Genomic DNA, 13,168 nt, shown 5'->3' with positions numbered 1-13,168 from the left:
GCTAATTGTAACATCATTTAACACTAATAACTTTGGAGAAAAAGACCACAGTATCAGTAAGACAAGTATTATATAAGAGCTCAAACTCACTTGTGCATATCTGTTTCACTTAACAATATTTTATTTTTACTATATCTATAAGGAAGGCAAGTGACTTTGCTTATTATAAATGTAACACAGACATATAACCTATTCCTGTCCCCTCCCCTTAGCAAAGTCATCTAGGCCCTGCTTGCCTTTGCCAGTCTTGTTGAGGGCCAAAGCCTATCTCAAGACTGGAAGTCACCTCCCACTCAGATGGTGGGGCAGGGTGGTAATAAGACTCAGAATGCTTCACCCCCACAAAAGGAGGGGAATTGTTTTAAAAAGAAACCATAAATGTTTTCCCACAAAGGCATTAATGTATAATTAACAAAGATCTAAAACGGGTACAAGAGAACATCAATTGCTGCATTTTATTCTACAATTAAAATCTGGTAAATCAAAATAATGTGGCAGCAAGTGAAATAGGTTTGACTGAACTACTGCCCAAGAAGTGTACTGCACAGGCTCTTCCCGTGATGCGCCACCCCCCGATACGTGTACACAAGGCCACAATCAACTCAAAATACAAGGGCGACCTGCTGCGTTAAGTGAATTTATCTGGAGGTTCTCAAGGAGAACCTGCTTCTCAGGGTCTAAGTGAGTTTTGGAACCCACACGGATTAAGAAATGGAATCTGCCTCGCGATGTGGCATACAGCTGGCTGCCCCTGCTGCTCACCAGGCAGACAAGCCAGTCACCCACAGCACAGTCGTGCTCCCTGGATACTAACACCAGTTCCTTTGCCAGGTTAGGGCAGCAAGTAGGAGACCATCTCTTGCTCTTTGAGGGAAGCAAATAAAACTAGTATCTAATCTAACTTCAGAGGATCCCCCTGCAGAAAATAGCTTTCAAGTACTCCCAGGCCAGCACTAAAATTGCTTGTGAGACCTCTACCCAGATCAGTACTGTAAAAGTCACTCAACACACAGCAGTCAATAGGATAACTATTAAACTTGGAATTGAGCTCTGGAAAAGACTTTTTTTTTTGAACTTTTATTGAGATACAGTTAACAGACAATAAACAGCATATATTTAGAGTGTACAATTTGGTATCCCTATCTCCCAATTCATTCCCCCTCACCCCTCCCCACCTTCCCCACTTGGTGTCCATATGTTTGTTCTCTACATCTGTGTCTCTATTTCTGCCTTGCATTTCCTCTTTCATAGCTGTTAGCATGTGCCTAATGGAGGTGCTCCTATATTGGGTGCATATATATTTATAATTGTTATCTCCTCATCTTGGATTGATCCCTCGATCTTTATGTAATGTCCTTTCTTGTCTCTTGTAACATTTTTTATTTTAAAGTCTATTTTATCTCATATGAGTATTGCTACTCCAGCTTTCTTTTGATTTTCATTTGTATGGAATATCTCTTTCCATCCCCTCACTTTCCATCTTTATGTGTCCCTAGATCTGAAGTGGGTCTCTCGTACACAGCATACATACGGGTCTTGTTTTTGTATCCATTCAGCCAGTCTGTGTCTTTTGGTTGGTGCATTTAGTCCATTTATATTCAAGGTAATTATCGAGATGTATGTTCTATTATCATTTCCTTAACTGTTTTGTTGTTGTTTTTGTAGGTCCTTTTCTTATGTTTCCCGCTTAGAGAAGTTCCTTGAGCATTTGCTGTAGGGATGGTTTGGTGGTGCTGAATTCTCTTAGCTGTTGCTTGTCTGTAAAGCTTTTGATTTCTCCCTCGAATCTGAATGAGATCCTTGCTGGGTAGAGTATTCTTGGTTGTAGGTTCTTCCCTTTCATCACTTTAAATATATCATGCCACTCCCTTCTGGCTTGCAGAGTTTCTGCTGAGAAATCAGCTGTTACCCTTATGGGAGTTCCCTTGTATGTTATTTGTCGTTTTCCCCTTGTTGCTTTTAAGAACTTTTCTGTCTTTAATTTTTGTCAGTTTGACTACTATATGTCTTGGCGTGTTTCTCCATGGGTTTATCCTGCCTGGGACTCTCTGTGCTTCCTGCACTTGGGGAGCTATTTCCTTTCCCATGTTAGGGAAGTTTTCAACTATAATCTCTTCCAATAGTTTCTCAGGTCCTTTCTCTCTCTCGTCTCCTTCTGGGACCCCTAGAATGTGAATGTTGGTGCATTTAACATTGTCCCAGAGGCTTCTTAGGCTGTCTTCAGTTCTTTTCATTCTTTTTTCCTTATTCTTTTCCGCATCAGTGATTATCACCATTCTGTCTTTCAGCTCACTTATTTGCCTTTCTGCCTCAGTTAATCTGCTATTGGTTTCTTCTAGTGTATTTTTCATTTCAGTTATTGTGTTGCATATCTCTGTTTGTTTGCTCTAATTCTTCTAGGTCTTTGGTAAACTTTTCAATCTTTGCATCCAGTCTTTTTTCAAAGTCCTGGATCATCTTCACTATCATTATTCTGAATTCTTTTTCTGGAAGGGTGCCTATCTCCTCTTCATTTAGTTGTTTTTCTGGGGTTTTATCCTGTCCCTTCATCTGGTACGAAGTCCTCTGCTTTTTCATTTTCTCTATCTTTCTGTGGCTGTGGTTTTCAGTTTCACAAGATGAAATACTGCTGATACTGCTGGATACTGCTGTTTGCCCTCTTGTGGAGGAAGGTATCTAGGAGGCTAGGTGTGTGCTTCCTGATGGGAGGGACTGATGGTGGGTAGGGCTGGGTGGGCAGAGCTCAGTGAGGCTTTAATCTGCTTGTCTGCTAATGGGTGGGGCTATGTTCACACCTTGTTGGTTGTTTGGCCTGAGGCTACCTAGCACTGGAGTTCACAGGCTCTTTGGTGGGGCTAATGGTGGACTCTGGGAGGGCTCACACCAATAAGCATTTCCCAGAACCCCTGCTGCCAGTGTCCCTGTCTCCTCGGTGAGCCACAGCTGCCCCCCACCTCTGTAGGCAACCCTCCAACACCAGCAGGTAGGTCTGGTTCAGTCCCCTATGGGGTCACTGCTCCTTCCCCCTGGGTCCTGGTAAGCACATTTTTTTGTGTGCCCTCCAAGAGTGGAGTCTGTTTCCCCCAGTCCTGTGGAGGTCCTGCAATCAAAGCCCGTTGGCTTTCAGAGTCTGATTCTCTGGGGATTTCTCCTCCCGCTGCTGGACTCCCAGGTTGGGAAGCCTGACATGGGGCTCAGAACCCTCACTTTAGTGGGTGGACTTCTGCAGTATAACTGTTCTCCAGTTTGTGAGTCACCCACTCAGCATTTATGGGATTTGATTTTAACGCGATTGCGCCCCTCCTACCGTCTCATTGTGGCTTCTCCTTTGTCTCTGGATGTGGGGTATCTTTTCTGGCGAGTTCAAGACTGCTTTTTTGTAAATACGTATATTCTTCAAATAGCAGCCTCACCCCAGGTAGAGAGGTACCGACAGGGCATCCAACAACAGATGTCCACCTCCTCATTCAACTACAGTGTCTTACTTTCCAGAGAGCAGCATCACCTTTCACAAATCCCGGTGCCTGGAGGGCGTGGCTACCAAAGAGGCTGCCACTCTCGTGGCTGCATCAGGTCGGGGTCCAGCACACCCCTGAGAGCATTCTATTCATGGACAAAACCGATGTGACAACCAGCAGAAGTGTAACGGTCAAGATGCAACACAGCAGCTGAGCCACATTCTGAGTCTTATCTGAACATAGAGATATCACCACATGCAGAAGAAACCATGAACTGAAGGAGTGAGCTTATTTAACAGGATAAAAGGAGTGCTTTCATATTCTTTAAATAATAAGGTATTTATTTACAAGTGAGAAAGCATTCACTTTCCCTTTTTAAAGAATGGAGTTCTTGGATGGGCATCAGTAAAGTTCATGATGTGAGCTGTCTCACGCATGAGGCCAGCCAGGTTCTTCACCCAAGCCTTTGAGACGATGGCTCACTTCTGCTTTGTTTTTGTTTTTATATAGGCAGCTAGATAAACACGTGATTCTATAAAACTAACTGGCTCTACTGGGCTCAAAAGCCAAACCACTCTAAGCTCATTAGTATCAAGAATTAGGAGCTGCATGGTCCAAGCCTCTCTAACACAACTAGTTTTAAAGGAATTGTGAAATTTCAAATTTTCCCACAGAGCCACTCAATTAAATACATTCCATTTCCCAAGATAACACTCACTACCTGACCCCTCGGTCCCTTTCTTGGAGACCTTCTGGTGCCCCTCCCCATCCTGACCATGCTCTTTAACCTTAGCTCACCGCCAGCTTTTCCTGCAGCGCTAACCTACACTTCCTATTTAAACGTATGGTGTTTACATGTAACACTGGCATCCAATCTGTGGGCTGTTTGGCACTGACCTATAACGAGTAGGGTAATCTGCATGCCAAGTAGACTGGCTTAATAACATAACATCGCTATATGAGGTAATAATTAGCCAAATATACACAGATATATAATAATATACAAAATATATAGAGATACTGTTATAATTAATAAAAGCTTACCAAGCTCTCAGGAGCCTTTTGTCACTGTGTATTTTCTCAACCAACAGGTACTAAAAGAACGACTATAATGTGGAAACACATCTGATAGGGAAAAGGGCTGGTTCTCATCCTCAAGAGTGTGGGAAGCACTGTTACAGAGTTAAGTCTCCCCAATGCTCAGAGCAGTGAAGATTTAACTCAGGGACACCACGGAACCCCTGACTCTTTAGGTCCACGCAGCTGAAGAAATTTACTCCAACTGATATTTAATGACATCAGTTCTGAGTGTGTACTATCTGCATCAAATTACAGTTGCCTGACCGAGGACTAAAGACATGGTCTGAAATATATCAGCTAGCACATATGCAGGCTCCAACAGCTAGATCCCATATCCCGGTCCAAACAGAGCTGAGTGAAGAGAGGACTGGTACAGAAGAACTCCATGATCACAACTGACCGTCTGACCCTCAGGGTGAACCTGCATGGTCTAGGAAGGGAGCCAAACAGCACCTGCGGCCACGGAACACTCAAAACGTTAACTAGCCTCAACCAGCCTGTCCTGAGTGTAAAACACACACTGGATTTCTAAAGCTTTGTACAAAGACAAGAATGTAGAATACCTCACTAATTTTTAAATGAACATATACTGAAATATTATTTTGTACCTATTAAATAAACATAAAAATTAATTTCACCTAGTTTTTACTTTAATATGGCTACTAGAAACTTTTAAATTACATGTGACATTTTTATTGGACAACACAATCATGAACCATATGAAATTCGTGACAGCCAACATTTTTTAACCTTGAGTAGGTTAATTTTTACACAGTTCAACCTAATACTTACTACAGTTATCAGTACTGTGTACTATAAAAGGAGTGCATATGCCATTAATGCCCAAGCATAACTGAAAGGGGGCAGGTAAGATGACATTTTACTCAGAAGCCGATAATCTCTTCTGTTTTGCTACTTGAGAGGACAAGTCAATTCCCTCCTATTCTACAACGCACATTGGGAAAATACAACTTTATTTCTCAGAAGACAGAGTTTAAAACAAGATATTTTGTCTCTAACATGTTCCCAGCTTGTCTCACACTTGCCAAGTAAATAATGCACGTCTTATTCTAATAAAAGGGTCTTCCTGGCCAAAAGATGCAAACGAGCCTCAATATACAGGAGGACTAAAAAAATTCCGACAGTCATTTAAAAGCACAACAGGAGCAGTAACCTGAAGCGAGACCGCCATTCGTACACAATAATGCTAACTGCATGCACGCTCTCCAGCTATTCACCCGAAGTGGGGAAATGCCTTAGTTTTGTTCATGGAAGTAACGTTCAGTTATACAGCTGCAGGTCGAACCATACTTGATGGTAAACACTCTTCCTGAAAATGTGTGAATCTAGAAATACCAGTATGGTGGGGTTGGCCATTCACAGATTTCAAAATAGTACACCATCCCCAAGCTGTCTTCCACCTAAAACACGAGATGTCTCTTCATTAGGAATTGCCTAAAAATAAGGGCAAAAGCAATACAAAGAAACAAAACATACAAGAAACAAAACATAACCCTGCAAATCAGGTCTGGTCAGGTTATCCCAGTCAGCTGCCAAGGTATAGTGAATCCTAAGAATTTCTGATCAAAAATCACTGACTGGGAATTCCCTGGTGGTCCAGTGGGTAGGACTTAGCGCTTTCACTGCTGAGGGTGCAGGTTCAATCTATGGTCGGGGAACTAAGATCCCACAAGTCGCACAGCCCAGCCAAAAAATTTAAAAAAATAAAATAATTAAAATTTAAAAAAATTCACTGACTAAAATGGGTCAAATTAGTTTGTACATCTATCCTCCCCAGAGATCATGGAGGCAGTGACTGCAGTTATGATGTCACTGCCCCATCTCATAATAGGTTTATAGAATTTAATTTACAATTATATGAAAAGTCCAAAGCCTACATACAAGTGTCATCTATGTACATTCTTACCCTATAGGTCTCCAATGGGCATCAGGAGTGGCTGAGGTCAGATAAGGCAGATCCCTGCCTTTGCACCCACCCAAGGGTATTTTCCAGGGACCCGATTCCCACATAAGAAACACTTACCAACCGCTTACACTGGTAGCATATCAAATAGCACCAACATGAAGAAAGAACAAGAACAGAGTTTCAAACATACTTTTCTAGAGTGGCAAGCAGGGGATCTGGTTCTGTACTGTTCTGAATTTGTAACATCTGGTCTCTGCTCAGGCGAACAATTTCACAAAGTGACTGTGATGCATTTGAATGCCGCTAAAGAAAAGAAGTACAATTTTAACTATAAAACATATTGGAAGTTAAATCTATAATAAAAAGTTAGTGAAAAAATTGCTTACGAGGTAACACAAATTAACACTGGTCATACGCTTCAGAAAATAAAAAGCCAAGGACCAAAGAAATAATATATGTACAGCATGAGTATTTTACCCTGCTAGGCTTTACTTAACAATACTGCAAACAAAATACTCTTACTTTGTGTAGGGAAATGTGATTCAAGTTCTGGCAAGGAAAAATTCCTACAATTAAATACTTGAAGAAAACCATATCCCCTAAATTTATATACTTTCAGCAGCACAGAAAGATAAACACACTTCTTTGGCTTAAAAAAAATAAACACAGCTTTCTGGGATATACTAATGGATAAGAAATATTACTTCTTCCAGTGTGTGGTGTGCTGCCCTACAAGAAAGCTCTGAACTCTCAGCATCAAACCCCTTATGTTCTGTGGCATGTGACACTGAACGTCACCTGCGCAGTGCAAGCAGAGCAGCACGATTCCAGCACAGATGACAGCACACACCAGGATACCAAAATCCACTGTTTGCAATCAGGAGCCTAACATTTCCTTAATAAACCTAAATTGGTCGGTATAGTTTAGCATGCAATTTGTCACTTAATACAAAACTGAAGTATCAAAAGGACTGTCCAAAACACAAAATTAACTTTCTTGCAAGTCAAGTAGAGAAGGTGCTAAGGCCCCGAACGCTTCGTCCACTGTAAAACAAAACAAAACAAAACAAAACAAACAAAATGTTGCTGCAGAGCTGGGCTTCTCCGCTGTCAACTTCCCCTGGCCCCTCCAGACAGGGGCAGGCTCCTACTGAGCGGGAAGCTAGTAATGAGCAGACCTGGTCCGAGGACACGGCCTCCCCACCCCGTAGACTGGGCAGCCTGCACTCCTGTCCTCACTTGCGTGGGCCTGCGACAGCCACACTTCAGAGCTTGGGAAACGTGCTCCTGGAACCATTCTACTCCCCAGCACAGCGGGAGCGCTTATCACCCCAACCAGGCGGAGGGCGCCTTCGAAGCTCTAGCACCCGGTACACGTCCACACTGGAGTGTCCTTCCTGAGCGTCAGCAGCGACGAAGTGCAGGGGGCATATGATGGACTGCCTCAGGGGAGGGTGGGGAATTAACAGCCCCTTTAATGGTTAGCTCTTTTTTTTTTTTTTTGAAAGGGGTGGTAGGACGAGGAGCCTGCGTTAGATAAACTCCAGGTACCAAAAGTTTTTTAATGGACTAGAGTAGAAGGGGCCACATCTACCTCCACAGGAAATTTGTCTTGGTGGGGAGGACACCCTCTGGCCCCATGCTTCTTCTCCTGCACTGCTCCTCTACGGCGCTCACTCTCCAATTAATCCACAAGCTAGAGGTATCCAAGGAGGCTGCCCGTGCCCCATGACATACCCTGCATGTTGTTTGAACCAACTTCTTTGCAGATACTACAGTGAACCATATGGAACTGTCATTCCGTAGGCAGAAATGGCCAAACGCTGGCAGCTCCACGAGGCTCTGTCCACCACTGATGGCGGCAACAGGAGCAGCAGCAGAGGAGCAGGGTGACAGCCTCCTCTACAGAGGCCTACCTACCCTGGTCCTGGTGACCCCACCCCACCCCACCCCCAGACATCCCCTCAGCACGGAGCTCAAATGTGCAAACCCCAAAGCAGCTTCAGTCCTACTACCAAGTCAATCTTCAGCACCCAGGACAAAGGCCAACCTGTCAGCACAAAAGCCCAAGCCAGGAAGTGGAACCACCAAGAGCCCGTCACCCTAGGTGACAGGATCCTGCTGCGCTGTCTGGAAAGCTTTAGCCAGAATGGAAAGAACAAATGCAGGCAGATGTGGCCACATCATTTGGGCTAAAGATGGGTATAAGAGAAAAAAGAAGTGTGGAGGAGGTTTGTAACAAAGGCAAGCAGATGCAGCACGAAGTCCCAGCTCTGAAAAAGAGACGGTGCTAGCTAGACCCAGGGCTTACTGGCTCACACTTCAGGAAATCTCCTGAGTATCGGCAGTATTTTAAAGAGACTTTGGTGTTTAGAAAACTGTCAACTTGAAGAATGCCAGGTAACCACTGTTATCTACCCTCTACCTTCACACCCAGAGTACAATCATGCTCTGTGCCCAAATAAACACGGTTCTTTTTTTTTTTTAAATCAAGTTTATAGTCACACAAGAGAACTTACATCTTCTTCTTGCGATGGATGAACTATTTCCACAAGCCTCTGGATAATTTTCTCCTCATTTAACCACTGTAAAACACATTGTAGAAGTAATCATAGCAATGAATGGCTCTTGTTCAAGCCCCAATGAAGATTAACATACTTGGAAATATCCATCACATTTTAAGCAGAATGTTACAGGTTTTCTCTGGACTTTGAACACTACAGGAAATTAAAAGTCCCCCAAGGAAAATGCCAGTGAATATATTATTTTAACAGTAGCTACAGTACCAACTACTCCCCAAATCATAATACCCACATCCAAAACTTCTATACATCAGCTTCTGAGTCATGGTAATTCTCAGACACTGACTGTTAAAACGGTCTGCACTTTGGATATGAGGCAGGAGAGCAGGGAATGGAACTTACACATTTTCTTTAAGAAAGCATTCACTTTAAGAGAGCTTCAAAAAGGATGAGAAAAGCAAATTTAATATTAAGCCTCTGGCTTAAAAGACGATGAATTTTTAGATTCTAAAACCAAAACAACCACAGAAAATGTGGGGGCTGGGGGGCACCACAGAAACAGTTTATCTGTCCTGTCACATGTTAGCAAAAGCTATTATCATGACTAGGACACTCTCTTCTTCAACTATATATGAAATATTGCCATGGATGAAAACATGAAGAGGATGAGAAACATGAAAAACCAGCTGGTGTAACACTAGCTCCACAAGGAACAGAAACACATCATAAACAAGGCACTCATTACCTAGAACAGGGACACACACACACACACGCAAAATTTCAAAGGTTAAAAGGGATTGGGGTGCGAGGAGGTGAAGGTAGGGGTGGGTGACAAGAAATCAAACACATTTTGCTAAAGGCACGTAGAGAAATTCTTCGGCTGAGACTATGCCAAAGGAAAATGCAAACAAAAGTTATCAGGAGACTACCATAAAGCCAGAGGCCCAACTTTACATCTTAAGATGTTTTAAAATGTGCACATGAATTACCCTGTGTTTGAATCCGTTCCAACACAGATTCTGACTCAGTGGGGCAGGGGTGAGAACTGGGATTGCTAACATGCTCCTGGGTGACGTCTGGGACCACACTGTGAGTAGCAACAACCTAAAACAGGATGCAAACACCTCTACAGAGGAAATGGGGCAGAGGGTCCTGTCACCACGGGAGAAAGCAGGAAAATTTGTGGGCTGTGAACAAATCAATCCCCCACCCTCACTGCCTCCACAGCCATTAACAAGCACCTATAGTCCAAGCCCAGGGTGGGCCCCCACATCAAAGTTAAGACATGTGGGAGTTGCTAACTACCCTTCCCCCGACCTATGCCCTTATTAACCACCTAGCACCATACCCCTCCAGAAGCGCACCTATTCCTTTGGAAGGGGACCCTAAAATTCAACCCAGAAGTGACCAAAGGAATTCTAAGAAACCATACTGGATAATTTCCCTCAATAATAATCTGAACATAAAGGTGACGGTCCCTCTATCCTTAACCCCCTTCCGTGGAATCCCCAACCTCTACTGAGAAGAGACTCACATCCACAAAAGGGAGGCCAGAGTCCCAGTTTAGGGCCCTTTCCCCCAGGCAACTCCCAGGCCACTCAGCAGGTCCTCTCAGCTGGTTTTCTCACATGACCATGGCTCTCAGTAGACCTCTGCCTGGCCCTACAGTAGACCCTGCCTGACCCCACCCGGACTCTCGCACTCACACAAACACACACCCTGGCACGCCTGCCCACCTCGGCAGAACGTGCCCTTCCCTGGGACACCACCTAACACCACTCCTTCTGCACCTTCAGGTCTTCAGCATTTTCAATAAAACTCATTTCCAGAGTTCTAAGGTTTGAGATTGAGTATTAAAGATGGATTGGACTGGGGAATGGTTCTGCAAGGAGGCAGTGAAGGGGACAAAAGAGAGGAAGAGAAGACAAGAGGCAAGGATGAGAGCCTGTGAGAAACCACATCCTCAAGTCACTCACAACCTCCTCTTCCCACCCAAATCCCACCCAAGACAGCTCCTCAGGAGGCATACATGTTCTGAAATAACCATCTCCCCAATTCTAAAATATGTGCCCTTTTGGAGGTAAACTCAACTCTACTTCTTACCCCATGCTCCTAGGTGTCCATGAGAGGAAAGTTACTTCTGAAGCCAGATTCCCTGGAAATACCAACACCGCTTCTTTTTGACTTTTAGAGATATCCCTGCAGTGTGACCATCTTCTCAAGAAAGAAACCTCACACCATACTCAGATGGTCTTAGAGCTCCCAACCTTCTTATTTCTGCTCTAACCACCAGATCAGCTTTAAGACAAACCCTCAACCCATTCCATTTTCCCAGTCCCGCTGAAGAACCAACCAGCAAAGGGAAAGTACCCCTCACAAGGACACAGCCTATGTACCTAGGGATGTGCACATCGGCAATCCTAACCCTGAAAAATCTGAATCTCTTCCAATCTTGGAATCCTCCTTCCTGCCCTCCCACCCCACCCCCACTGCCCACCTCCCAGACCACTTTCTACCAATCCCCTGGAATCCTGCCCCTCTGAGCAGCCCAGCAGCCCAAGTGCCACGCCCCAGCCCATCCACAGCAGCCGTGAGTCTACTCACATTCAGCACTTCCTGCCTGGGCTGTGGAGGCTCGATGCATGTCAGGAGCCTGAGCAACAAGTCCATGATGGCCGACGTTCCTATGTGTTTTATAATAAGGTCCACAAAGTCACGTTTCTTCTTTAGGAAATCCACGATCTAGAGGAAAACAGCCACAACTGAAAGACACGTCACTAGGGAACTACCAACTTTAGGATGCCTTCAGGACTGACTCATCTAGCTGTCCACTCCAAAATCCCACCACCACTCTACGGTGAAGAAAGGCAAACACTGAATTAGTACTAAGAGGTCACACTGGAAAGCCTTCTAATTCTAATTGTTACAGTACTCAAAATCTTTTTGGAAAAAAATTTCCCTAAATTACCACGTAGTCCCTAATACAAATACACCATAACAGAATCTTTTATTTCTGTTCACTTTCATTATTAATTTGCAAAGAATGAGGATTAAAAATTTAACACCCTATAAAGAGCAAGTGACTATACCACTTAGTTTATGGACATAAAGCAAGTCCACTAGGCTTTACATGAAAACGCAGAATAAACAATCAAAATCCTAATTGTACTCTAGCAAGTAGGAAAAAAAAAATCAAAACATAAAAGTGCCTAACCCATGTGCCATAGAAAATCACATCTGCATTTTGTTTCAGCAATTCACCTCATCAGATTAACACAAGGATGGTGAGTGAGTGTGGAAGAGGCTGACAGTTATCCCAAGGGGATACGGAAACAGTCATGACCACCACCTGGGTCTCTGCACAGGAAGAAGGCACCTGTTCTGTCCTGGACACCCTTGTGTTCCTTCTGGTCTGTCTGTGTGCATAAGTCATCTGACCAAAAGTCCCAGAAGCAGCATGGCCAGCATGGCAGCTGCCCTGACAAAGTCTCACCAGAGTCGCCCCAAAGCCTGTGAGGTGGGGTTGTTCAACTCACTGTTACAGACAGAGGAAACTGAGGCTCAGACTGGTGAAGTACCTCGCTAGAAGGTAAAAAGTGGCTGCCTTGAGATTTAAATGCCCCCAAAGCCACAAGTCTGCCATTATCCCACACGACATGTAACAGCCAGGGATGAACTGAAGCTGCCTCACAGCACCAGGTGTAAGTGCAGGATTAACCATCATGTGCTGCTTCTCTAGAAGATGAGGTTAAACGCTGTAACAGAAACCCCAAGAAGTTATACATAATTAACCCACTCACAACTGAGTAACATGATAGTTTTTAAAAGCAGAGTGAAGAGAAGAAGAGAAAGTCAAATGTGACCAAAATACTGCATTATTTAGTGACAAAAGCACTGACTCTGGAGCCCAAAAGCACAAGTCCCAGTCAGTGCCGCGGCAGCACAGCAAAGACAGCAAGCGAGCCTGCCTGGAAGATGGCACTGCTGAGGGAACACCCATCCAACACTGAAGGTGCCCCACGCAGCTGGACCTCCTGCCCTGCCAGTTACTATATTTCTGTACTGGTTAAATCAGACCGAGTCTGAATTTTTTTCTTTACCTGCAGTTGCGTATCTCCTTACTAATACACCACATGATGGGAAACCTTTATTTATGCTTATAATTCTCAAAAGGACAGAAA

At 44.0% G+C, this 13,168-nt stretch overlaps 1 protein-coding gene across 12 annotated transcripts in view; it reads right to left on the bottom strand.

Annotated features, from left to right (window-relative positions):
• Positions 1 to 13,168, bottom strand: part of PPP6R3 (protein phosphatase 6 regulatory subunit 3) — a 125,138-nt gene that overhangs the window by 51,732 nt on the left and 60,238 nt on the right. For all 12 annotated transcript variants that reach the window (XM_057728795.1, XM_057728793.1, XM_057728794.1 and 9 more), the window contains 3 exons: positions 11,592 to 11,729; positions 8,985 to 9,050; positions 6,656 to 6,768 (listed from right to left, as the gene is read on the bottom strand). In XM_057728795.1, coding sequence (XP_057584778.1) covers positions 6,656 to 6,768; positions 8,985 to 9,050; positions 11,592 to 11,729 — 317 coding nt within the window. The remainder of the gene's footprint in view (positions 1 to 6,655; positions 6,769 to 8,984; positions 9,051 to 11,591; positions 11,730 to 13,168) is intronic.

Source organism: Hippopotamus amphibius, chromosome 3 (genome assembly GCF_030028045.1).
Source record: "Hippopotamus amphibius kiboko isolate mHipAmp2 chromosome 3, mHipAmp2.hap2, whole genome shotgun sequence".
In the NCBI taxonomy this organism is placed as follows: Eukaryota; Metazoa; Chordata; class Mammalia; order Artiodactyla; family Hippopotamidae; genus Hippopotamus; species Hippopotamus amphibius.
The sequence above is the reverse complement of the archived record's forward strand: the minus strand, read 5'-3'. Positions and strand labels throughout refer to the sequence as shown.